This window comes from Vulpes vulpes, chromosome 2 (genome assembly GCF_048418805.1).
Source record: "Vulpes vulpes isolate BD-2025 chromosome 2, VulVul3, whole genome shotgun sequence".
NCBI lineage: Eukaryota > Metazoa > Chordata > Mammalia > Carnivora > Canidae > Vulpes > Vulpes vulpes.
Window position 1 is genome coordinate 105,907,569 of NC_132781.1, and position 27,812 is coordinate 105,935,380.

The 27,812-nt window shown below is 38.2% G+C and overlaps 1 protein-coding gene across 2 annotated transcripts in view; it reads left to right on the forward strand.

Moving 5' to 3' along the window:
• Positions 1-27,812, forward strand: part of ITGA8 (integrin subunit alpha 8) — a 168,266-nt gene that overhangs the window by 115,374 nt on the left and 25,080 nt on the right. For both annotated transcript variants that reach the window (XM_072749444.1, XM_072749443.1), the window contains 4 exons: positions 4,200-4,280; positions 13,473-13,578; positions 15,541-15,699; positions 26,832-26,960. In XM_072749444.1, coding sequence (XP_072605545.1) covers positions 4,200-4,280; positions 13,473-13,578; positions 15,541-15,699; positions 26,832-26,960 — 475 coding nt within the window. The remainder of the gene's footprint in view (positions 1-4,199; positions 4,281-13,472; positions 13,579-15,540; positions 15,700-26,831; positions 26,961-27,812) is intronic.

Consider the following 27,812-nt stretch of genomic DNA (forward strand, 5'->3'; position numbering starts at 1 on the left):
AGACAGTGGCCTAAAGTTTCTTTTTTCTCACCATCACTGTCTGTGACATTGGTCCTGCAATGGCATGAAGATATATCTGTCATGAAATTTAAAGCCTTTATTTAGAAAGAAAATCTGGTGCAAAGATGCAAAGCAAATTCCTTGACACATCCTTCTTACTTTTGATTGCAGTTACAGGTAATAGAATGAGTGTAACTAGTAGTTCATTCCAAGGAGCAAAGGATAACAAATGATGTCCTAAATGCCTTCTCCAAATCCATCCTGGAGATCATCATTCAAATAGTGAACTCAGCAATGAAGTATTAAATTTGATGGAAAACGGAAATGGTCACAATTCAACATCCCCCTTCATCTAAAAGAATGGACCATGATTATATTCCATCCTTACATGCTATAGCAACTCATGACTGTTTTAACATTAACCTGAAAAAAATATAAAAAGGCAGAAATGTAGAACTAGAGAGCATCCAGGAACATACATAAAGCATCAAATTCCAAAACCAGACATTTCAGAGATAAAGAGAATACTTTATCTTTCTATCTGTTTGAGAATACTTAACACTGAGGTGAGCATTAATCTACATGCTTTGCCTGGCCAACTCCAAAGACATAAATAAGTATTTAGTGGCTAGTTTGCATTCAATGTAAATGTGTTAAAACCAAAGATAAATTAAACCAAGTGCTCTGAAGTCTAAATTCTTAAGCTTTTGACCACATTGACCTCTGTTACCCACATTTAATGCCCCTTTCCACAAACAGAACCCAACAGAGAAATGAGACCTTATATATTAATAAACTTAAAATATTTCATGTTACCAAATGTTTGTATTAAATGGTCTCTTCATGTCGTGGCTCTGTGTGACATGTAAACATTCTCCTCCCTGTGTGAAGTGGTTCTCAGATAGCAATTCCCACATACAAATAGGTCCTCGTGATGTCACTGAAATTGCTTCCTTGGCAATGGTGAGATGAACACTGTATTTGCTGATGTGCCAAAGACCACAGAAAGCGCAGAGGGAATGTTAGAAAACCCAAACTGGGAAACAGTAAGGAAAAAGAAAAAAGCATTGAAGTGATAAGTAAAAAACATGTTTATCCTTGTGCATGACATAGGGTGTAGTCGTGGAGAGGAAATCCTTCATTCCTGCGTAGAACTAGCACCAATGATATAAATAGCTCAGCGTCCAGGCCAGTGATGGATGACTTGTTTGAACATAGCAGTGGTATTAGCAAGGGAGGTTTCCTTCCAGGAAAGAGGTCAAGGAAGCATCTAAGTTGTATATCAAGCCTGGTGCCTTTCTTACCAGGAGATGTTGTTGATACCAGTGGTTGATTGCAGTACTAAGTGTCATGGCAAGGCTGTGTGACAGAGGACGATTTTGTTTAGTGAACTCGATCTAGTCTCCACGTCTGCCATTGCTCTCACTGTCAAATAGCCTCTGCAAGCTTCAGATGAGACTTCTGTCCAAAGACGATTTCAGTGCCTAACATCTATATACATTTTCAGGGTGTTGTGAGTAAAGTCAATTGTGTCATTTTAACCACATGGAAACAAAATGCAATGAAATTGTGGGACAGCTAAACTGAAACTTGTTTTTGTTTGTAATTTTTATATCTACTGCTGCAGAGCAGTGAGAACTAGAAAATTGAACCAAGTCTAGGTAAGGTGTAGAACAATGAGATTTCAATTTCTAAACTACAGAGTTTCCCATAATGCATTTGGAACTACACAGTATGCAACAAGTAGAATTACTTAATGACTCTTGCTGGTTAGTAATTCAGTAATTAAAAAAAAAAAACACAACAGAAACCTTTTAGTTATATTCCCCAAATGAATGAGAACATACAATGTTTGTCCTTCTCCGATTGACTTACTTCACTCAGCATAATACCCTCCAGTTCCATCCACGTTGAAGCAAATGGTGGGTATTAAATAATAGTGAAAGGGAATATAAGGGAAGGGAGAAGAAATGTGTGGGAAATATCAGAAAGAGAGACAGAACATAAAGACTCCTAACTCTGGGAAACGAACTAGGGGTGGTGGAAGGGGAGGAGGGCGGGGGGTGGGGGTGAATGGGTGACGGGCACTGAGGGGGGCACTTGATGGGATGAGCACTGGGTGTTATTCTGTATGTTGGTAAATTGAACACCAATAAAAAATAAATTTATTATTAAAAAAAAACCTTTTAGTTGTCTGATTTCCCCCAGATGTGATAATAATAAAGCAGCCTGGAAACTGGGGTTTCCAGGGATGAACAAGTCCCCCTAGGCTCATCACAAGGCTAGCAGTGATGCCCCATTACAGGAAATGAGACTGACATTGGCCTGTTTATATCTTTTATGTGTGTTTGCAGTTTAAGTGGCCTTATCAGTATATACAATCAGCCGAGACTTTTCAAAAGCATTGTGGGAACATTTCTGTCTCCTCCTGCTTTGAAAGCAGACTCTTATCATCTCCTCTCCAGCCCCCACATTTGGAAAGCTTCAAAAGCTAGTCAGAACACATACCATTACCACCAGTGCAGTGTGAAAGCTTATCCATTGAATCTCCGTGAAAGCCGATGATGAAAAGAGGAGGCTTTCTCTTCTAAATGAGACCTGGATATAAACATGACCTGTCAGGGGTGGTGTGGCCACATCTGCTTGCTGAAAGCTGCATAATCTTTGGAATATGACAGTGACTCCAGTGAAATCACAAAAGGGTTATAAAGGCAACTGGCATCTGCATTCAAAGCTCAGCTACTGGCTGAACGTCTTGTGAGACCATGTTTCATTTTCCTTTACAGGATTGGGTGCTTCGCAGGTGCATTTTTTAAAAATTAAATTTCATATGTAGGTGCACCTGAGTGGTGGAGTCTCTTAAGAACCCAACTCTTGGTCATGATCACAGGGTTGTGAGATAGAGTCCCACCTCTGGCTCTGAGTTCAGCAGAGTCTGCTTGAGTTTCTCTTTCCCTCTCCCTCTGCCCTGCTGCATGCTCTCTCTCTCTCTCAAATAAATAAATCTCTTTTTAAAAATATTAAATTTCATATGTAATTATATTTGCTTGAGATAAAAGAACCAGCAGATTTAAAAATAATTTTGCCACTGTTCAAAGAAACATTATTAAACATGCACTTTCTATCTTGAGAATCTTTTTTAAAATTTAAATTCAATTAATTAACATACAATGTATTATTGATTTCAGAGGTAGAGGTCAGTGATTCACCATTCTTATGTAATATAATACCCAGTGTTCATTACATCACATGGACTCCTTAATATTTATCAGTTACCTCATTTCCTCCTATCTTTTTTTTTAAGATCTTATTTATTTACTCATGGAGACGCAGAGAGAGGCAGAGACATAGGCAGAGGGAGAAGCAGGCTCCCTGCAGGGATCCCGATGCAGGACTTGATCCCAGAACTCCAGGATCATGACCAGTGCCAAAGGCAGATGCTCAACCACTGAGCCAACCCAGGTGTCCCTTCCTATCTTGAGATCCTGATGCACTTGATAACGTCTGTGTCATGTCCTAATTACCTTGATGTGAGCTGCCCAAATTCCTGGGGTCTTGCTTCTTCCCACCATTGGCAATGCTTCTAATTCACTCCCAGCCCCCGCACCCTCATCAGCCAGTGAACATGCAATAAATGTACACTTATTTTAATACTACTTCAGGAATAAACCACAAGGAGGGTAAATTTGCTGCCAAAACAATGTATGGTATAATGAATTCCAGAGCCAAATGCAAAAGCTTTTTCCATTATGTGCTGCTCTTGGATTATTTATCCAAGTTCTCTTCTTTATGAGCATGGAGAATCAGGAAGGAGTCCCTTCCTTTCCCATTTAATGGACAATGAACATGATGCATAGAGAAGTTCAGAAACGTGTCCAAGGTAGAGGTTGGCAAATGAACTCAGCTCACTGCCTTCTTGGTTGAGCCATTGAAACAAAGAAGTGTTTAAGCTTTTCTAGTCTGCTGCGTTTTCAAAATAAGATATCTTCTTAGGGAAAGTCATTACATTACTTTCACTCATAGAGAATCTTAGCATTTCCATTTTCAAATGGTTACAGTTTTGTAGAATGGATATACCATTGTTTTCTGAATGATTGTATTGGTAGCGTTTGTTGTTCTTTCAATATATAGAATGTTATGATTGCATATTGTATCATGTCTGAAAAATACATGCAAATCATATTGTCACTGTGTTGTAGTTCCAACAAGGACAACCCAGACAGCAATTTTGTGAGCCTGCAAATCAACATCACTGCTGTAGCTCAAGTAGAAATAAGAGGGTAAGTAATAATCAAGACATTGTAGTTGTTATACTATAATACCATACTAATACTATAATAGCTTTAGTTCTGGAAAAAAAACTAGTAAAAACTATATGAAATTTTCCTAACACATTAGCAATCACAATTCACTTTAGTTTTAAATTTCCATTATTTTCTATCCACCATTAGACTTCCATTGAAAACTAGAGCAAACTACATTTGGTATCAACTTAAAGGATATCAAAATGAGAGATCCCTTTATTCCCCACACTGACAGGTAATCAGACTATAGAAACTTGTGATAAGAAGCCAGATAAAACAGACAAATCTATGATTGCCGAAAGTCTCACTTCTCCAGTAATTATTTTGGCATAATGAAAGGTTAAACAAATGGCTAACTCTTAGATATGAAAAATCTACATTTTTCCTTGTGTCCTGTTCTTTGAAGAAAGTACCAATACACAATCAGTTGAGAGGCAGGAGGAGAGTGATCAAAGAAAAGGCTTAGAATGACCACCATCTTGGGAAATGTACTGTACATAGTTTTTATGCAAGTGAGGACTTTGTTGATTTTATCATAATTCTATTTCTTCAGGGCAATTAAGGACTTAGCTAAAAATGTCAGCTGGTATTCTAGACTGAGTGGTCATTTGGGCTCCAGCAATCCCAGATCCCTTTACTTTTCCATAGTCCTGAGTGGTTCCCACTCTTCCATGATGGTCACTCGAGACAACTGCACTCTGAGCCTTGGTCTCCATGCATTTTCATACTTCTGCTCCCTGCTGTTCTCAATGAGGGGAGCCCTGCCTGCCCTCTTGGGACCAGTGAGGCTCCACCTAATGGATTAGAGAAGAATAATAATTCCTAGCATGTACTGATCCTTCCATGTGCTACCGCAACCCATTAGCACATCTTAATAAATATCAGCATCCTTGCTGCACAAGTGAGGAAATTTTGGCAAAAGGGGCTGAAGAAAAAAGGAGGGAGCTGAAGACTACCAAGCTAGGAGCTAGGAAGTGGGGGGCTAGAACGGAAGTCCAAGCAGCCTGTCTTCAGGTGCATCTTTATAAATAATCATGCCATGTAGCCTATGAGAGAGTTCTTTGAACCTTATCTACACAAAATCTTTTATTTATGCTTCTGTGATTTTTTTTCATTCAAATGAATGTTTTTTGACATTCACCCACTTTAGGACGTGTGCTTATAGTTCATTCTTTTAATTGCAGAAGAGTTTAATATTGTAGAGATACACCATACTTACTCATCCATTCTACTCTTGATGAGCATTTGAGGGTTTTCTTTTTCCTTTTTTACAAACTTCCTTGTACATATCTCCTGGGACACATGTGGAAGAATGTCAGAAGTGAATGTCAGAAGTGTACCTGCTTAGAGGCAGAATTTGAGGATCAGACATTGTACACTATTTGACTTTGCTAAATAGTACCAAACCAGTTTTTTTTTCCAAAATAATTATACCAAACTTCTGTTCCAGAAGACATGGAGGTAAGTTTCACTGTTACATGTTATTAACTTACAAAATGGTCGAGTTTTTCAATCTGAGTCAATCTAATGGATGAGAAATACTGTCTAACTCAACGTTCAGTTTGACATCCCCTCTTTCCAAAATGACACTGAGTAGCTTTGTGTGTGTGTATGTTGACTCCATTCTTCCCAAATTGAATAATTTCTGCTCATTTTTAGGCCATATTTCTACTAAAAGACAATTTTTTCATACTAATCCATAGGAAGCAACTCTTTCCTATTCTAGAATTTGAGACACTAATCCTTTATCAGCTACACACATTGCAAGTACCTTTTCATAGTCTATGGGGTTTGGTGTGTGTTTTTTTAAGTCAGGCTTTTTGAGGTATAAATTATATAAAGTAAAACTCACCCTGTCTTTAGATGTTCAGTTTGAAGCATTAGGACACCACAAGGACGTTCAATATAAAACAGTTCCATCACCCCACATAGCTTCTCGTGCACCTTTATGGTTAACCCAGCCCCCGCTCCCAGGCTCTGTCAGCCTTGATCTATCTTCCATCACTATATTTCCAGAAAAGTCATATAAATATACTCATACAGAATGTAGCCTTTTGAGTCTGGCTTCTCTCACTTAGCATAATGCATGTGAAAAAAACACCCATGTTCTTACATGTATCAGTGGTCTGTTTCTTTTTATTGCTGTACGGAAGTCCCACAAATTGCTGCTCCATTCACAAGTTGGTGAACACTTGGGTTGTTTCCAGTTTAGAGCTATTAATAATAAGCCTGCTATAGGCATTTGTGGGGATTTTTTTTTTATTCACAAATGGAGTTGAGCTGTAATGGCAAGGGTATGTTTGACTTTAAAAGAAATTGCTGAGCTGTGTTTCAAAGTGGCTGTACCATTTCCATTTCACATTCCCACCAGCATAGTGAGTTATAGTTGTGTCATGCACTTGCATGCATGGGCTTGAGGTTTGTTTTTGTTCATTTTTAGCCATTGTGGTAAGTGTGTGAGAATATCTCATTGAGTTTGTTATAATTTTCTTTTTTTTAAGATTTGTTTATTTGAGAGAGCGAGCACACAGAGGGAGAGAGAGAAGCAGACTCCCCGCTGAGCAGGGAGCCCAGTGTGGGTCTCCATCCTAGGACCTGAGCCAAAGGCAAAATGTTTAACTGACTGAGCCACCCAGGGACCCCTAATCAGCATTTTCTAATGACTAGTGATACTGAGTATCTTTTCACTATTTATTTGCCCGTAGTGGGTTTTTTTGATGTGTCTTTTAAAATTTTGCCCATTTATTATTGAGTCTTTTATTATTATCTATCTTACTATCAAGTTTAAAAGTTCCTTATATACTCCGGATACAAAATCATTTATCAGATATGTGTCCTGCAAATATTTTCTCTCCGTTTATGGTTTGGCTTATTATTTTCTTAACACTGATGTTCAAAAAGCAAAATTTTTTAGTTTGTATGAAATCCAAATTTTAAATATTTTATAGACTACTCTCTCAATCTCCCTAAAATAAATAAATAAGCCTTTAAAAATAAACAAATATTTTATAGTTTGTACTGTTTTTGTCCTTTATTAAAAAAAATAAAAAGTCTTCACTTTTCTCAGAGTCACAAGACCTTCTCCTACATTCTCTCCTACAAGTTTTGCAATTTTACATTTTGGTCTATGATTAAGTTAATATTTGTGTCTGGTGTGAGGTAAGGTCCACAGTTCACTGCTGCATAAGAATATCTAGTTGTTGCTCTGCTATTGGCTGAAAGACCATCCTTTCCCCCATTGAATTACTTGACACCTCTATTCATCTGTGACACTCTGTCTCTGGACCTTCCATTCTGTTTCATTGATCCACATGTTTAAGTCCTGAAATGCAAGCAGGGTACCCTGAGATCTTAGTAAATTTGCTTACAAATTCTAGTAACTTTTTGGTTGTTGATTTCCTAGAATTTTCTATAGCATTATCATGCCACTTGTGAATAAAAAGTTTGATTTTTTTCCTAATTTAATCTGCATATGCAAGAGTTTAGCTAACTACAGAGTTAGAAGGAATAGTACCCAGAAGTGATTATCCTTACTTCTGATACCAATTGTAGATTTGAGTGCTTCCCAAAATCACCCTCAGTTTGATAATTCATTTGATAATTCATTCAAAGACTCATAGAACTCCCTGAAAGCTATTATACTCATCACTATGTGCATTACAGGAAAAGGATAAATACTAAAGATAGCCAAGGGAAGAAGAGCATAAGTTGGAGCCTGGGGCAGTACCAAACACACAGCCTCTGTTGTCATCCTCCATGAAGCCAGGACATGTTACTTTCCTTATATGGATACATAACAGTATGCATGGAGTATCCCCAACTGAGGAAATTGCCGAAGGCTCAGTGTTCACAGTTGTTATTGGGGATCCACTACAAAGGCATTTAATTGATTGACCACTGATTTGATCTCAGTCATCTCCAGGTTGTCCAATATGATGTAATCAAGCTCCCACCCGGACTCACACTGTTAATCTTTTTGATGTGGGCAACCCTCCCCAAATCATATTGATAGAATATCCAGTATGACCCATGACCCTTAGAAAAAACAAAGATATTTCTTTCAGGCATAAAATTTCTAGAGCTTAGGCTTTACCTTCCAGAAGCTAAGGGCTTCTGGGAAAATGTTAAATTGTTTATTACATAGTCATACCTTTTATTTCTTCTATTTCTTTTTTTCTTTATTTCTTTTTCTTCTCTTATTGCATAGACAAGGAGTGTCAGGGCAAGATTGAGTAGACTTGGTGTAAAAGGACATCTTTGTCTTGTTTTTAGATCCTACCCTGATCTTAAGGGAGGAGCATTCAGTTTGTCTTTCAAGAACTTTGTCTGTTTCATCCAAGTTGTTACATGTATGGCATAAACTTGTTCATGATATTCTCTCATTTTCCTTTTAATGTACGTAGGGTCTCACCATTCCCTGTATTGATTTGTATCTTCTACTGCCCTCCTTTCTTTGCTTGATCACTCTACCTAGGGTCTAGTGAACTTTTCAAAGAACCAGTTTTTTTATTTCATTGACTTTTCTTTTTTCTCCTTCTCTCTCTCTCTCTCTCTCTCTCTCTCTCTCTCTCTCTCTCAAGACTAATTATTTAGAAGGACAGAGAGAGAAAGAGAGCACAGAGTGAGGGGGGAGGGAAGGGGCAGAGGGAGAAACAATCTCCAGCAGAGCCTGCACTGAGCATGGAGCCCATCTTGGGGCTTGATCTCAGGACTCTGAGATCTCAGAAGCTCAAATGACTGAGCCACCCAGGTGCTTTTTTCTCTTTTATTTGTTGCTTTGTTTTCTATTCCATTGGCTCCTGCTTTTGTTATTACTATTTCCTATCTTCTGTTCACTTTAGGTTAGATTTTCCCTTTTTCCAATTCCTCTATGTAGAAATTAGATCATTGACTGGCGACTCTTTTCTTACATAAGCATTTAGTGCTATAAATTTCCCTCTAATTGCTTGAACATCTACCAAAATATTGATATGTTGGGTTTCAGTCACAATGTTTTCTAATTTCCTTTGTGATTTCTTCTTTAACTCATGAGCTGAATCATGAGAAGTGAGCTGTTTGATTTATAGAAATTTGGAGCTAATCCAGATGTTTCATTTTTGTGCATTTCTCAATTCCCCCATTGTTCTCATTGAGAAAAACACTAAAGAAAATCAGAGAAGAAATAAGAATTTTTTTACACTTATTTTTATATCTTTTAACATTTACAACTAGTGTATATGAAGTTTTGTCTCCTTCGTTAAGCTTAGCTTATCTTTGTTTTGCAGACCAAAAATAAATTGAAACTTTTTTTTAATGCCAAAGAAAATTTTAAATTGGGTACCGTTTTTATTCCATAAGACATAACTCAATCCAATGCTGCAAGGTGTAATATATTTATTTCTTATATATCCATTTTATAAGATAAATATTTATAAATAAATTTCTGCCGTCATTTATCATACCAATATTTCTAACTTAAAAAGGAAGGAAATTTCCTATTCATTTTAGCAATAATTAAATCAGGTAATTAAAATTGGGTTTCTCATATGAATGCAATTTTTTTAATCACTAGATTAATGTTCAACAACTGACCACAGTTTATTCTTAACACAGTGTTAGAGTTCTTTTTAGCCATTTTGCAAAGTAAAGCTCTTTATTCCAAATACTTAGCAAAAATATTAGTTTTAATGTTTAATTCTTCAGGGAACAAACAGCTACTGTGTTGAAAATCTTCCATGCTCAGTTTTCAGAAATCTCTTTTTTTTCCCCAGTTGTGTTTATTCCAATGTATTTTATCACACACTGTCTCTAGCAGTTCTTTTTTAGTTTAGCGTTGTTTTGTAATTTTAAAAATAAACTCAAATGGATTTATTTCTTTAATGGGAAAAAAATACTGAGAATTATTCTGCTATTTCAAAGCCAGATAGTGTCAACACTGTCTTTCAGCAGATTTACATGTCATTTGTTGGCTCAAAGGATTAATTTAGCATTAAGTCGGTAATAAGTAAATTTAGCCACAAGAGGTAGCACCACATGTACTTAGCTCACAAAGAGTAATAAATTTGTGTCCTCTGTAATATAATCAGGATTTAGTGAGTTTGATTAAGAAACAGTCAGGACGCCTGGATGGCTCAGCGATTGAGCGTCTACCTGGGCTCAGGGTGTGATCCTGGGATCCTGGATCAAGTCCCGCATTGGGCTCCCTGTGGGGAGCCTGCTTCTCCCTTTGCCTGTCTCTCTGCCTCTCTCTCTCTCTCTCTCTCTCTCTCTCTCATAAATAAATAAATCTTAAAAAAAAAAAAAAGACTACCATCATCAACAACCATGGTCTGTATAGACACTGGTAATAGCAGGTGGAGCCAACATTGTTCCATACATTAAATAGAAGTCTATTTGAGGCTAATAGTGTTTGAAAACAGGATTATGAGAATAGGGTTCATATCATACTAGCACAGCATCAGACTTGAACTTCCAATTGCATTGACTTTAACTTACCAAAAACCTAATTCCTTTCTTCCCTAATCCTTTCCTAACATCTAGCATTACCATTGATACCTCAATCTTCTTATCACTGGGGTGGGGAGCTCCATGGAATAATGTTCTATCCTCCACCCTAGAATGTGAATGCTATTCAGTTAGGGTTCTTTATCTCAGCTAAAAGTTGATTATATTCTTCCTTCCTTCTAAACAAAAATGATAATTTTGAAAACCGTGAACAATGTTTCGCTTATTTATGTGGAATCTCCATGGAGCCATTTTTTTGTCATGGTTTCCCCAGATTTGAAAAAGTCTTAGACAGTAGATAACTGAATTTTGTGACCCATACCTTTTGAATGATTTTGCCATGACCGATAATAGATTGTTTCTTACCGGTTTCTATTTGATTTTGTTTACAGAAATGGGGCAGAATGTTTCTTTAAGTTGTCTTTACTAAAATCGCTGCTACTTGGTGGCTCCTGTGGTACATTATACAGTTGAGTTCTGAACAAGGCAGGAGTTAGGGGCACCAACCCCCTGTGCATACAACTTTTGACTCCCCCAGGACTACTATTAACAGTAAGCCTTCCTGATAGCAGAAACAGTTGATTAATAGATATTTTATATATGTATTATATGCTGTATTCTTACAATAAAGTAAACTAGAGAAAATAAAATGCTAATAAGAAGATCATAAGGAAGAGAAAAAATAATTACAGTGCTGTATCTTATATATGGGGAAAATATTGAACCGTGCAGTCTAAATCCATGTTTTTCAAGAGTCAACCGTATATTGGAAATAGAATAGTACTGAATTAACCTGAGCTGAAGTCTTCACCTGCAATTAACTCCTACTTTTCTGAACATCAATTTTCCCTTCATGGATAAAATGAGAAGTATTGAATACACTGTCTCCATAGTACCTGTCAAGGTCGAAATATTTATGATTCTGTGGCATGGGAGCATTTATGACCAGTCAATCCTACAGGATTGATGGCCATAAGAATAAATTTTTCAGAGAAAATGTGCTCAGCTTCTGTTCTGTATTTATTCTCTATCAAAAAAAAAAAAAAAAAGTTTTCCTTAGAGCCTCACATTGGCTGTAGAGCATGATGAAGTCAACTCTCGTTGCCAAGCTAAGAGCAAAGTAAAGCTTTGGGTGGCTAGATCATGAAGACCCCCAGAAGCCCAAACTCCCTGGGTTTCATTTGAATGAAAAGAACCTTCCATGTTCTGTACTCTTCTTCTTACCAGGTCCCTGGTGTTTGATCTGAACATGATTTAATCAAATCAAATCAGAAAGGGGAGCATGATGTAACAACAAACCAATATAAGCATAGGGAATGTTGAGGTATCAGCCCAGCAAGCCTGTGCCCTGCACTTATAATTTAATAGTTGCCCATTAAGGATGAAAGCAAAGGTTTTTGTAATTTAGTAGCATTTCTGTGGGTTGCCAATTTAAAAAATATACTTCTTCCACACACCCCCAGAAGACACTGCAGCCAAATTAACTTTGATCAAGATCATTTGAGATGTTTTCCAATAATTTGTGGTATACAATCCAAAGAGTTTATCATAATTTTCCAGATGAGAAAATAGGGACACATAGAAATTAAATTACTTGCCCTTGGGTCAGTATTTAGTCCAATAAATTTTGCTTCGTCCTTGAGAAAGAGATTACTCAGAGGCGAAAATAAAGATAGTATTTGACGTTGCTAGAGGCTGCATTAATTACTGATGCCCTTAAAGGGGCATTTGAGACATCTGATTGCCGAGAGAGATTCTCTGTTGAAGTTACTTTTAGCTAAGGTCTAGGAATTCTTTTAAAGATACTTTCACCTAAAAATTGCTAAAAAAAAACCCAAAAGCATTGTTCTTTTGAGAAGTATCTTTTTGAAGATTATACAAAAATAACAATTTGGTTTGGAACCAGCTTTTAATGTAGAATAATGCCATGTAGTGCCTTGCATTCAGCCAGTGCTCACTAGGTGTAAATTACAGGCAAAAAATATCTATGTGTTAATATCCTACTTACATGATTACATCATTTAAGCGTCTCTCAGCCTTGAGTTATCTAGAAGACAACTCTAGAACTCAATCAGGCTTTATTTTGGCTCTTGGCCTGGCCTTGGGGGAGGTATGGCTGCATTAAGGGAAAACCAAAGAAATCTAAGTAGGAATATACAAGTGACCACTTTTCTGCTCTGAAGTATTTAATACAAAACTACATTTCTTCATAACCCAATGTTTAACACAACACAAAATTCTAGACTTTTATCCACAAAAAAAGTCCCATTTCTTGACATGACTTAAGGTAGGGAGTATATGTCCTATACACACACACAGTCTTACACTTACACAGGACCTATAGATAGATGTGTACATTTATACGTATATATGTTAAATTATCCATCTCAAATCAGAAAGACTCTCTGCTCTCCCTCCTAGTGCTCAAGAGGTAAAATGCTATAAAATAGTCCACCTCTGAGCTAGAGGCCAGGTATTAAAAGCCTCCAGTGGATGTTACAAATCCTTTGCTATTCCTTTAGTTATTTTACTGATCATCAGTTTTAATACCTTTTTCCATATAGGCAATATCTGTTCAAGTAAATTGCAGGCCACTTTTTCTCATTGCTGTTAGCATCCTGTACACTAGTGAACCATTCTTTACTGTGTCATCATCAGCAATTAACAAAACATTCCATGTTTCAGAGTATCCCACCCTCCGCAGATTGTTCTGCCCATTCATAACTGGGAGCCAGAAGAGGAGCCCCGCAAAGAGGAAGGAATTGGTCCACTGGTGGAACATATTTATGAGGTAGCTTTTATCTATCTTAAAGTTGTGTTAGGAGTTTATTCTTATGCTCTTTACCAATAAACTCTTCATAGTATTTTAAAAGACACCAATCTAAGATCTAAGCTGTATATACTGCTTAGATTTGTGCTGTTATGCTATCATATTGCAGTGGGGAGGGGGGGAGTACAGTATGAGTCACTTGCTTTCTAGTGATGAGAGTCATTATGTAGTGAGAATATTTTATCTTGTTACTATTCCCTTTTAAATGTTCCTTATTTCCTCCCTTTTAATCTTTAATGTACAGCTTAAGCATAAAAATGACTAGCTCCCTAGACTTTATTTTGCTTCTTCCTACATTTTCAAATATCCTTAAAACCTACACATCTCTTAAAATAAAGGTCACCAACCAGAAGGTACCAGACAGAGAAAAATTTATGGAGTATTCACTATTGTACAAAAAACCCCACACACATATAACACAAACACACACACACACACAGAGGAATAACTTATTCTGAGATTTGAAATAGTCTGTTGATTAGTAAAGTATTTTCCAGAAGCAAACCAGCAGCTCATGAAAAGCCATCTTCTGTTTGAGACCCGTTCTTCTGTACTGCTGTCTGTCCTCCTCCTATGTAACACACTCCACTGACCTAATAATTCTGACTGTGACTTTCATCTGAAGCTACAAGGGACATGACTAACATACTCGAAGGTTAACAATGAAGTCATTTCAAAACTGATGAGCTGTTTACATATGGGGAAAGAAGTGTCAACTCCTGCACAGCATCAACACGAAAACCTCTGTCATCTGCCCAACCTGTGGTTCAGAATCAGAAGCCCCATCCGAAGCTGGATCAAAGCTTTGCCCTAAGCTCTCTTGATAGCAAAAGGATAACAGAGTCCCCAAGGCCACTCAGATTAAGAACCTTGCTAGAAAAAAATGCTGTTGAATAATTTATTAAACCTTGTGTGCACCACTCTGCTTAAGAATGCTGAAACTTCAAAGTTTGCAAACATATTCAAACTCAATCATTCTCAGGGCAGCCCTGCTTCTAATCTTAGCATAAACGGATCATAAAATTTTAGGGTAATAATCAGTGGTGACAAAAGCAATCATCACATGTTTCCTATGTGCTATCCTCATGTCTCAAAATATACTGTTACCAGTGGATGCCATGTTGCTTTGATAATGTGAATTAAATGAGCCACCTAATAAGCAAAACCAAATTATAAATTGTTTTATTGATCATTATAATTATCAGAACTGTGTAGGAAAAAAAGACAAAAGTATCCTGCCAGCTTTGAAGTGAATTTTCAAAACCACAATAAATTTAAATACATTTGGTGATTTTTCCCAAGCTGTTTTGGTGTCCTGTGAGTACAAGACTCATGTGTTTAAAATGCTCATCTCTTTATGAGATTTGGCCTCTCTTTCTTTGAGATCCGCTGATTAAAACAGAAGGAGCTCAGCTTTGAAATGTGTACTTGAAGTGAACTGTGCTGAGCCTGGGCCATCTTTGGCATTTGATGGATAACTATTTTTCCAGGGGGTGAAAGAAAGTGCATCCCATATGGTTGCAATTGGCAAGTCAGTAGTCAGGAAGAAGGCAGATTTCAATGTAAAGAACGAATAACTAGTTTTGAAAGCATATAATTAAAATTGCACTTCTAGCACTGCGATGAAATTAATATATATTTAAGGTAAACATCACAATTACCAGACATGGTTAATGTGGTCTTTGCTAAGCAAGTCTGACCTTAGAGGTTCCCAGAATGAAGAGTCTTCTCTGAACATCAGCACTTATTGCTTTTGGAGCTCCTCTTGCTTACATTGATTCTATTTTCCAATGCCACCATCACAGCCCAGATGCATTAAAAACAAACATACCTGTCTTTTAGAATGGGTACGAAGTACATGGAGTTTGATTTCATCTTCCTGTTTTGTGTTGTGCCATTACTTGACATGTTCCTTGTTTATAGCTGCACAATATTGGACCAAGTACCATCAGCAACACCCTTCTGGAAGTGGGCTGGCCATTCTCTGCCCGGGACGAATTTCTCCTCTACATTTTTCATGTCCAAACTCTGGGACCTCTACGGTGTCAAACAAATCCTGATATTAACCCACAGGATATAAAGGTAGGAGCCTGGTCTAACTGGTTGTTTTGCTTATGTTTTATGGTAAGGAAAAAAATTAAAACTGTGGCTTATATTTTTTTAAGGCAAAGTAATTATAAGAATAAGTTATTTTGGAGATAATCTATCAGGCTTTTTCTTTTAATTTTATGGTTAAAATGCCAGACCTAGGGGCGCCTGGGTGGCTCAATTGGTTAAGTATCTGCCTTTGGCTCTGGTCCCAGGGTACTGGGATTGAGCCCCCGCATTGGTCCCCCTGCACAGGGGGGAGTCTGCTTCTCTGTCTCCCTCTGCCCCTCCCCCACCCCCCCCTCTCTCTCAAATAAATAAAATCTTTTTGAAAATGCCAGACCTAACTTAAAATGTCACTCCTAGAAAACTTAAATTTCTCCTGGTTTCATTGTTCATGGTAACCTGTCACTTATTTAGCCTACTTTAATAGGTATCTTTTGCATATGGTTTGACTAGCAGCACAAATCAAACCAAAATCATAGACACGTCATGTTTTGGAGAATTCATACAAAATGGTATTTTTAGAGTCCTTTTGGTACATTGCCAAAAGATAGAAGGATCTTTGCCAAGTGGGCTTTTCCAGATGTTGCCAATACTAAGTGGAGAAATGCGATAATTTGCCAAAGGCCATCTCAGTGCCCCCGAGAACCCCTAGACTGGAAATTTCTGGATCACATTCTTTAGTGCAGCTTATAGAGAAGCCGTGAGCAGTGCTTCTCAGATTCTTAAGCTTATCCAATCACCTGGGTTCTGTTAAGAGGCAGGGTCTGGGGGACCTAAAACTCAGCCTCTCTACAATCCCCACCTGCCATCCACGCTGCTTTTCTGGTCACAGACTCGCCAGGAGCTCAAGTGTCCGAGGAGCTGATGATCCCTTTCAGATTAAGATCCAAATCTGGCTTTAAGTTTCTTCTGGGAAGAAAAGAACATAATTAGCATAAACCCTTGAAAATGTCACATTTGAATGGGGAAAAAAAAAAAAACCTTTTAACCAGATGTTATCCTCAAAAGAGAACTTTATTTAAGAATCGACATTGTCTAGTAGCTCAGGGAGACAGTGTCTCTATTGGAAATGGAGCAAGGGCAGGCTTCATGAAATACTAACTCAACCATTTGGAACACGGGTCTGCCTCTACTCTAACTGCAGGCACTGGGACATTGCCAGTTATGAAACGCTTTCTTCTTCAACCCAACATGCCTTTTATTCCAAGAGAGGAAGACTAAAAGGGATTCAGTATTAAAGGATTTATAGGACAAGTCTCTTTCTTTATGAGGAAATAATAAATAAAGTCACTTGTATTCCACAAAATTATTTCAAATACTTCCTCCCTGGAAAATTTTTTGTCCATTTCCTCTCTCCTTTGGTTCTTCATTGAGATGATTTTAATATCCTCAAGGATTATAAAATAACATCTTCTGGGGCCCCTGGGTGACTCAATCAGTTAAGTGTCTGACTTTGTGATCTCAGGGTCCTGAGATCAAGCCCCACATCAGGCTCCACCCTCAGCAGGGAGTCTGCTTCTCCCTCTCCTTCTGCCCCTCCCCTTGCTGATGCTCCCTCTGTCTCTCTTTCAAATAAATAAAATCTTTTTAAAAAATTTAAAAAGCAAAAATAGCATCTTCAAAGGGAATGTATTAACATTGAAACAATTAAAGCTTTCACATGTCCTATGGTTAAAGGTTTCTCTCCTTCAGATTCTTGGAGCACAGACACCTAGGGAAGTTCTAAACTCTGGAGTTGAATGTTTGCTTTATATCCAACACTATGTATGTTCATAGATACTATGTAACTTGTGTGATATGCATCATGTTGGTTGTGAATTCTTTTCTCTTTGCTGTAGTTTAATAGTCATTTACAGGAAGGATACCAAGAGATCACTTGCCTTAAACATTGACAGGTTCATGCAAACTGGGTGTTGGTAGCCACTAGGCACCTGCAGTCCCTACCACCCGGGTATTCTTTGAAGTATAGACTTCAATAAAAAATATAAGGTTAGTAATCTTTAAAATGCGACCTAAACTCTCAATTTATAAATTTGTAAAACTCTCAATTTGTGGAAATTGAATATAAGAAGATTTGATTACAATGTGAAGGAATAGCTCCCCAAAATGACAAATGATAACAATTCATGAACTCTTGAAATTCGGAATAATGAAAAACTTGAAATGTTTTTACTTTCGGGTCCTCTAAGCACTTCTACTTACATTTAGTGTGTATAACCCAGAGAGTCAAAAAGAGACTTTTATCAATAAATAAGTTTTTAAAATTAATTATCAGTATGTTTTATATAAGTAGCTACCAACAAATTGAGAGTACTTGAAAATTATTTTCTTCTTAGGACATTAATTTATTGGTGAAGTTCCTATAAATAGGAAATTTATTTCTTCCAAATACTTGGAAATTTATTTCTTCCTAGATAATACAAAGCTAAACAGTCTATTCTCTGTCTTAAATATGAATTGGAAATTAGTAAAGAACAAATTATTTACTCTATCTAGTTATCTATCTTCTAGAATAGATCTGAGAAATTTTTTTAACTTAAGTATCAATTTCAGATTCTTACATCAAAGCTGATTACTGGGTTTTTTTTAACCCATTTCACCCATTTTTAACCCATTTGGGTTAAAAAATATTTAACCCAAATATTTTAGATATTTAAAAATAAATATACTTTTAAAAAATATAGATACCTAAACATCTAGCTTTTTTAAAAAACTTAATTCTTTAAGAAGCAGAGAAAGGGTAGGTTTAATAAAAGGAAAAAGGAGGCAAAATACATTCCTATAGGCAAAAAGTAAATCCTACTATTCAATCTTATTAACCACTAAGATCAAATTCCTTATGATTTGATTCTACAACTTCTTTACAAACAGAATGCCTCTTGAAACATCTACATCTATGAGCAGGTCTACAAGTCCTTTCTGAGGATACTCTAGTGAACACTGGATAAACCACCAAAATATCCCAGGCCAGCTGTGGGCCTCTGAGAGGGTAGACTGCCACCTCAGCTGTCCCAAGTATCCTCTGGAGGATTTTCAAGTTCCCCACATTTGCTTCTACAGCCAATCAACTGATTTCCTCACAGCAAAATTCTTTCTTTTTGGGTCACATAAATCTTTTTTGTCATTTCCCCATATATATCCTCATTTTTTTTTCTCAACCAATGGAAGTAGCTCTCTACTTCACTGCTCCTTTGCAGCTCCTACCAATGTCTAAGGGAATGTGCTGATGAAAAAGCAACTGTCCAAATTTCCTTAGAGGCATTTTCTCAGCTATCTGCTCTAAGGAAAGAATGCCACCAACTCTAAAACCTTTGAAATTTCCTGAAATTTCCCTGCAAAATCCCACATCTCAAAATAATTTCTCATATCCACCTAATTAAACCTGCTAGCATTTATAGAACTAATGTATTTAACACAATGTGGTTGTTTTTTTTTTTTTAATTACTCAGCAACCTCTTGGCTTTACTTTTTATTATGAATGCATAGTTTTACTCATCAAAGCCATATTGTTGATAAAGTAGGGTTTTTTGTGGGCTGGCCTGAAAACTGAGCCACAATTTAAAAGATTGCCTCTAAAGATAAATGTATCCTGAGTGCCAAACATCTAGCCTAAAATCTTCCGAAATACAACCCAGCTATAAATTCAACAAGCATTCCAAATGCGACTCTCCTCACATAGGCCTTCAACTTCTGAACGGGACTCACTTTTCACAGTGGTGACTGGTACAGCTGAGTTATCCCTCCAAGGTATGAAGAGCAGATTGCCTTGGACAGCCACCACCGTGATCAGAGGAAATAGTGGGCAAAAGTTCTCACCCACACCCACCTCACTCACTGCCTAAATACAGAGCATCAGCGACTAAATTGGAGACATAACTTGGATGCCACTAGAAGTTTATGAGTTTTTTTAATAGTTGCCTCCTTTCAGGCTTCATGGGGATTCACTTAGTCTGCTTTGTTGACACTGTTCCAACACCCCAGTGTGAACAGAAATAGGAGCATGCACAGGTGATGGGGTTCAAGAAAAGGGAGTGAGCCACACAGCCTCTTGTAGTACCCAGTGCAGGCAAGCCGGAGAGCGGGACAGGGCCTTGGGGTACATTCGCTTCTGCTTTCATTTCACCTCCCAGTGAAATGATTGCTGTGCTTGGTTTTCTGTTCCTCCCATGATGGTTTCACTTCACCAGGTTCATTTCTCTGCCTTCTATGAACGAAGGGGCAGAAGCAGATGGCCATGAAGGTTCTGGCTCCGGGCTTCAGAGATAGAGGATTTTAATGTGGCGATTCCTGCACATTCTACCACCGAAAACACTGTGAAACATTCAACTGTCTGCAGCATTCTGACCAATCCATTAAATCTAATTCATTCCAGATCCTCCTTGGAATAAAATTTTAGAGTTGGATAAAGTATTTCTCAACCATTCTAAAGGCAGTAAAATAATGATTTCAAACTATGCATTATCCTATTTGGGTAGACTTTATCCTGGGGGTTGGAGAGTCCTCCAGACAGGCGATGATCCCTAGATAAGATGTAGTTGAAAAAGCCAACACTAGTTAGAAACCAAAGCTGCATAAAGAGTGAAGGATTTTTTTTTTTTTTAAGTTGGCAAGATTTCATCATGGACAGCCAAGTGTAAGAAGCAGGAGAGAGGGCTGTGGAATGTCAGGCTGTACCCAGGATGGGAGGACCAGTGAGGTGCTGGCCTCAACACACACAAGGATCCCAGTACCACATTCTGGGCGCCCACTCAAGAAAGGAGCCCAGGGTACAAATGATCTGATAGGGGCTAGATTAGGGTGGTAGACAAGAGAGAAGCCAATGTTGTGTGGAGAATGGGCTTTGGAGCCATGGAAAGCAGTAGGTTACAACTGTCTCAAACAAGACCATTCTCACAGGAAGCCCAAATCGCAACCAGATAGTACAAACATGGAAGCAGAAACACAAGGACCATCCATCAAAGATTATAGCCCTGCAACTAGTTTTGGGGGGTTGGGGGTTTGTGTTTGTTTTGTTTTTTTCAAAATTGGTGAACACAGACTGTGGCTTGGCTTGCCTTGGCTTGCCTTGGCTTGACTTAGCAAATTTGCATAGTTTTGTCTTACCCTTGAGAGAATTCTTTTCCTTCAAAACTGCCTCCATTTAATTACTGCTTTTTCTTAATTTAGAATGCAGGGACACTTGTTATAGCTCCCGACCCACTTGCATTCTCTGTCTCTTTCTCCATTTCTCTCTCTCTCTCTTACATGCACCCCCTGATAAAGGACTTTCATTCACTTTTTATTTTTAACAGTGCCTATTGGTCCAATTTTCAGCCACCAAGGGGCTTACATTCTCCAGGGTCAATTTCTCTTTGCCTTATCTTCTCTTTAAGATGGTCTTCAGGTTTTCATGGAAATTTTAAAATGTAAGAACACATCTCCAACAACTAACAGAAGCTTCAAAATCACCAACAGAGAGAATCTATTATTTTTTCAGGATGTTAAAAAAAAGTGTGTGTTTTTTTTTCCTCTCCTGACAAATCCTTCACATTTATGTCTTAAAGAAAATGACATGGTAGCCCAACCTCCTGTGATTGCCTCTACTCCCATTTAATTATAGACAAAGAATTACCTGAGGAAAAGTCTGCCATCTTTTGTGTATTAGGAATACCTGAAATCCAAAGACAAATCACAAACAAGATGAGGATAGTATGTGTTGTGTTTGTTCAGGTTCAAAGAACCTTTAATCTCATTGCACCCAACTATTTTCTTCAAAAGTTGCATTTTCACCAGTACTGCACATTCCAGCTATGCAGTATCTCTTTAACTCATAAATTTAAACCTACCCAGAGTGAAGAGTTTGGTCAAGAGTCATGCAAATAGGAAACTCCTGTTGGAGTCAAAATCTGAGTAGCAGCTGGGGAAGAACCATATTTACTAACAATTATTTCCTTAATGCAGAAAGGAGCAGTTTTCCAATTGTTCTGAGGAAGATACTTGAGTGTTTACCACCAGCTTCTCAGAGCACTTAGCAAATTGTTTTCTGAACTGAATGCCTGCCTAAGACGGGTGCTAAGAGGCCCTCACCTCTCAGGGTTTCAGATTAAGGAAAAACATGACCCGTGGGTTCATGATCAGTTGTGAAAGAAGCTCCAAGAGTTCATCTAGAAAACAGGCTGTAACTGTTGTTTACATTTCTTGGATTAGTTCATCCTTGTTTTTTAGTTTTTGTTCATTTTGCTTTTTGGTTTTTTTGTTTTGTTTTAGATTCTGAAATAATTTCTGGAATGCCACTTTAGAAAACTGGTTTGTAAGCCATTCGAAGACTTTCTCAGTGTGGTGGTTGGGAGGGACATTCCTCTATCTGTAAAACAATATTACGAAAAGAAAGAAGCATGTTTTATCAACCCCTGCTGTGTAATACGTTCATTCTCTGGCTCAGAGTAAGCCCTCTGAGACTGCTCATAATATTTGTAAATGATGATGGACCAGCAGCCACCACAAATGTGTTCTTTATCTGTACACAAGCTGCATCTGATGCCATCACACAGGAAGCTGAAGAGTTGTCTTCTCTTTGGGCTATTATTTTCCTACTACTGCTACTACTACAGGAATAAAGGAACATTCCATAGGTCCTTCCAGTATCTTTTCCCCTGTAGTTTGGTTAGATAGAGTTAACTCTGTAACATATCTCCCAGGGACCTATATAAAAAAAAGAAATTACACATGAAAATATCAAAGCAAAAACTATACATACACACACATAAAATATATAAAGGAATCTTAGAGATCTTCACAATTTTCTATCTCAATTCAAATTTTAATCTTATGTTATAAGAGCTTTTCTCTCAGATTGTCCACCATTGGGTATGCTTGAGCATCTCTTTGGCTGGCACTCCTTCCCTACCACAGTCCTGGACTGTTCCAGCATCCGTGGGGCTGGTCTGCACCTCACAATCTATGTAGTTTAACAGCCCAGTGCTGTGAACATCACTTCTAGTCACCCTGTCCCTAAAGTGTTTAAGTCAACATCCAAGCCTCCAATGCAATCTCCTATTTTTATAACTTTCTCACTTCCTCTGTCCACAAGACCTTCTCTTCTTTGATGTGAAAACTTTCTATTAGTTAGCTCACCCACCTGACTCTCAAGACTGCCTTTGGCCAGACTTTCTTTCCTGACAAGTCTGGATTCCATGAGGAGTCGGTTGAAAGGCTCTTTTACGGGTTCTCTTACTTAACCTCCCTTCCCCTCTATCCTTTCAAGTCCCTGTTCCATAAATCTCGATCAGGTACAGTCCCATAATTTGGCTTCTCTGCCCCTTCACCTGAAGGTACCAGGACACATCGATGGTGGGAAGTGCTCACTGGACATCCAACGTCTGGAGGAGCCCCTCTGCCATCCTGATGACCCCCCTAGCAGTTTCTTCATTGGCTTCTCCAAACCTTCACTACTGTTCTCAGACTTCCTATCCAGCCTCTCTGGCATCACTGTTAGCAGATGACCTTACAGCAAGAGAATCTTCAAAGGATCCTTTTCACCCTCCCAAATCCCAACCCCCACCACACACACACACACACACACACACACACACACACACTTCTAATTGTCTCTTTCTCATCCTCAAATCCTACCCAATATTTTGAGAGGAAGGAAAGGTCTTCTTCTGATTCCAAATTTAACTTTGCTACATCAAGTATCCCGTTTCCTATATTTTCAAGCTCTTCCTCTCTGCTGGTTCCCTCCTTGGACCCCAGAAACTTAGTTAAATTTCCTGCTTCTTCAAAACAATAAGCAAATGACTTGGATCCGAATCTTCTTCCAAGAATGAGCCCCTATTCCCTTTCATGTTTAGCCATACTCTACTTGTTATCCCTGCTTTCTTATTTCTCTTTTACTCTTATTACAATTGAGTTTTTTTAATTTTCATATTAAAGAGTACTAAATGTCTGTCAAAAGAATATATCAGGCAATGTATAAAACATAAAGAAGAAAATTTTTAATTTCTAATTATGTCACCACCCATTTACTGTTAATTTCCCATTTATGTGTGCATTGGTTTACTTTTCCAATTGATTATATATTGCCAGTAATTAAGGATTCTCTTTAAAAATCTATAATACCAGGCAACCCCAGGTGGCTTAGCGGTTTAGCACTGCCTTCAGTTCAGGAGACCCTGGATCCTGGAGACCTGGGATCAAGTCCCACGTCGGGCTTCCTGCATGGAGCCTGCTTCTCCCTCTGCCTGCGTCTCTGCCTCTGTGTGTGTGTGTGTGTGTGTGTGTGTGTCATGATTAAATAAATAAAATCTTTTAAAAAAATCTATAATACCAATTATCATACCTGAAAAGTAGTTAGTGAAACTTCTTAATATCATCAAATCTCTAGCACTGGCAGTATTTACATGATTATTCTTCCAGATTATTTCTAGATATACAAGTTAAATATACATCCATTTTCTAATTTAAAAATACAATCTTATTATATATGCTATTTTATAACCTGCCTATTCCCTTTACTAAGATCTTGTATTTTTTAGAATTCTATGTAGCTCTACATCAAAAAACTGTTCAGTAGTCTTATGTATAAATGTCATGATTTATTTAACAAGTAATCTATGTATGCCCACAAAGTTTTATATTACTATTCTGTTTCCATTATAAATAGCAACTAAGAGCATCTATGTTTTCTTTTGTTTTCTTTTGGTGCTTTCTTATTTGGAAGACATGGCTGCATCTCATCTCTGAGCCATGGAGAATTGCCTTAAAATACGAATAAGATAAAGATTTAATTTTATTTTTTCAAATATTCGTTTGTTTGAATGCATTCACCCTTTGGCTTCTGCAGATCAATTTCTACACATACCAATCCTCTGCTCAGTAAAGGGCATCTACAAATTCTTTTTTTCTCGTTTTACATTGAGATATAATTGACGTGTAGCATATTAATTTCAGGTGTACAACATGATTGGGTATTTATATACATTGTGAAATTATCACCATGGTAAGCCTAGTTCACATCCATCACCACAAAGAGTTACAAATGCTTTTCCTTGTGTTGAAAACTTTTAAGATCTACTCTCTTAGCAACTTTCAAATATACAACACAGTATTATTAATTATAGTCACTGTGCTGTACAGTATATCCCTAAGACATTTATTTTATAACTGGAAGTTTATACTTTGTGACCACTTTCACCCATTTTGCCCCCTCCCCAGCCCCCCTAAACTGTGACAATCACCAATCTAGTCTCTGTATCTATGAGTTTAGGGTTTTGTTTTGGTTTGGAGTGGTCTTTTTTTGTTTTTTTAGATTCCACATGGTATTTGTCTTTCTCTATCTTGGTTCACTTCATGCCCACAAGGTCATCCATGTTTCATAAATGGCAGGATTTTCTTCTTTTTTTATGCTTGAATAATATTGGTGTGCATGTGTGCATGTATGCATGCATGGACACCACATCTATTCACCCATCTATGGACACTTAGGCTGCTTCCATATCTTGGCTACTATAAATAATGCTCCAGTGAACATGGAGGTGATCTCACTTCCATCTGGGGAGATCACTTCTGCTGAAAATCTCTCCAAGCTAGTGTTTTATTTTCTTCCGATGAATACCCTGAATGGAATTGCTGGATCATCTGTCCATAATTTCTTTTGTGACAAATACAATGACTACTTTTAGTCCTCATTCTTTACTCCTCTGCAGAATTTGACATTCTTAGTCACTCCTTTATTTTTGTAACTTTCTTTTCCTTAGACTTCCCTAGGTTCACACTTTCCCACTTTCCTGGATTGTCTGTTACATCTGATTTCTCCCATTTTACTTTTCCCCACTGGATCTTTTTTCTCTCCGTTTCCTGATACTTCCTTGGATGTTATATGAGACACAATGCTTATCATTTTACATTTCCTTGCTGGGCAACTCAGGCTGGCCAGCAGGCAGTTACTGCACAGCTTGATGGGTGCATATGGGGGAATGGAGCTACCATGTGGAATGCCAAACAGGGGCCCAGGAATCATCCTGGTGCATGTCAGGAGTGGACAGTGGTTCTATACATTGCAGGGCAGGGTGGAGAGGGCTCTTGGTAAGAAACAAGGCTGGAGAGGTAGGCTGAGGCCAGTATATAGAGGGCTGTTCGTGGCATACTACAGAATCTGGACTCCTACCTTTCTGTTTATCCCATAGATTTTCCTAGGGTCTTAGAACAGGCTGAGCATGATCATTTCATCTTTTGTGGTACTTCTTATATCTACAATATAGGAATATCTTTGTTCATCCCATAGAAATGAACATACTACTATTGCTCCTGTGACTACAAAGAGAAACTATGTAAAAGAACGTGCGTTTGGAGGGACTTGGGGCAGGAGCAGAAAATTAAGTTTCTATATTCAGGCAGTCTGGAAGAAACTTCTATGTGTGTGAGTCTGTATTCAGGCAGTCTAAAATGAAGAATTTTAATGGGATATTATGTGTGACTTACAGGCACTTTCAAAATATTTATTCAGCTATCAGAGGTACCCAGCATGGAGCCTGAGATAAAATCATAAGTTCTAGAACACTCACAAAACAACCCCCCTTACAGCACAGTGTTCACGTGGCATGCTTTGCAAAAGTCATTTTTATTAGAACATGATTCACTCCTGAAGGAGCATTTCTTCCAACTCCAGGAGCATGGGGCTTAGACGTGCTGATGTTTGGTCCTTGACTACGTCAGGCTGTTTCCCCATGGCCACCGCCTCACTTTCCTGCCACCTCAGGATCCGTCTCACCACACAGAAGGTTCCTGAGCTTCCCCAGCATGAATAAATGATAAAAGGAAAGTAACAGGAAAATAATGACTCATGCTTGACAAGTCACTTCCATCTGGGGAGATCACTTCTACTGAAAATCTGATCCTTACCAGATAAACTTTCCCAAGATGCATTCCCCATCCTTCAGGAGCTCCTATGGTTGGAGAATGGGAAGGCTGGTTCCTTGTCCATGCATTTCACTTTGGGGTTGAACACACTGCTGGTAAATTAGGACAGGTCTGGCTTCTCTTGTGACTCCTTAGCCACGAAATGCCTGGAGTTCAAGGCTAATGAAGAGGTGATGAGCATTTATGAGACTGATGTGCTGTCTCTTGCTTTCTCTTGGCAGCCCGCCACCCCCCCAGAGGACACCCCCGAGCTGAGCGCCTTTTTGCGAAACTCGACCATCCCTCATCTTGTCCGGAGGAGAGATGTGGGGGTGCTGGAGCCCCACAGACAGAGCCCCGCAAAAATCCTGGTGAGCTGGTTATCTCAGCGTACGCAGATTAGAGAGGAAAGGCTGGATTGGCCAGAACTCCCAAACACAGATGGTTTGAACTTGAACTATTGTTTCAATGCTCAGATATGCCTGCCGTGTTTTGGCAGTACATGTTATGAGCCGTGAAAGCAACTCTTCCATGCAGACAAAGGAGTATTTGCATTATAGTGTTTTCACTCTTCTAAACCTGCCATGCAGGCCACGTTAGAAAAATAATGATAAAAACCTAAAACATGGCATGTAGTGCTTTGGAGAACACAAAGGTCCCATGTGAGCCTGTCCCCAGACCCTGAGAGTGAGAGTGTGGAAAGGCCTGGAGCAGCAGGTCCTGGGGGTGGAGGGAGGTTGTTGACACATATCCCTGCATCTCAGACTCCTCTGCTGGTCCAGAAGAGATGAGAATGGGGCCTTCTGATTTCCTGGGTCAAAATCCTGCAGAGTCTTAGGTTGGCGGCTATGGTAGATTGATTTTGAGCTTATTAGTAAACCCTTTGCAGAACTGTGGAGAGCACTCAAGAGTCAGTATTTTCTGTTCAATTCTCCCACTCGTCCCAAGGTGAATGTTAATACCACCAAACACTACACTTAAAAGAGGCTAAAATGATTTGTTTTCATGTGTCTTGAGCATGTTGTAACATTCATAAAAAGTTTCAAACACAGAAATGGACAGAAAAGTGTATCAAGCAAGTCTAACTTATTTAGTTAAACTTAAATCAAGAGAGGAATGTTTATTATAATAGAAGTACCTAAAGTTACCTGGCAAAAAGCTATGGCAGGTGGCAGATTTTGATTCAAGTCCCTTGAATCAAAGTCCCAGCAACTTTTTATGGC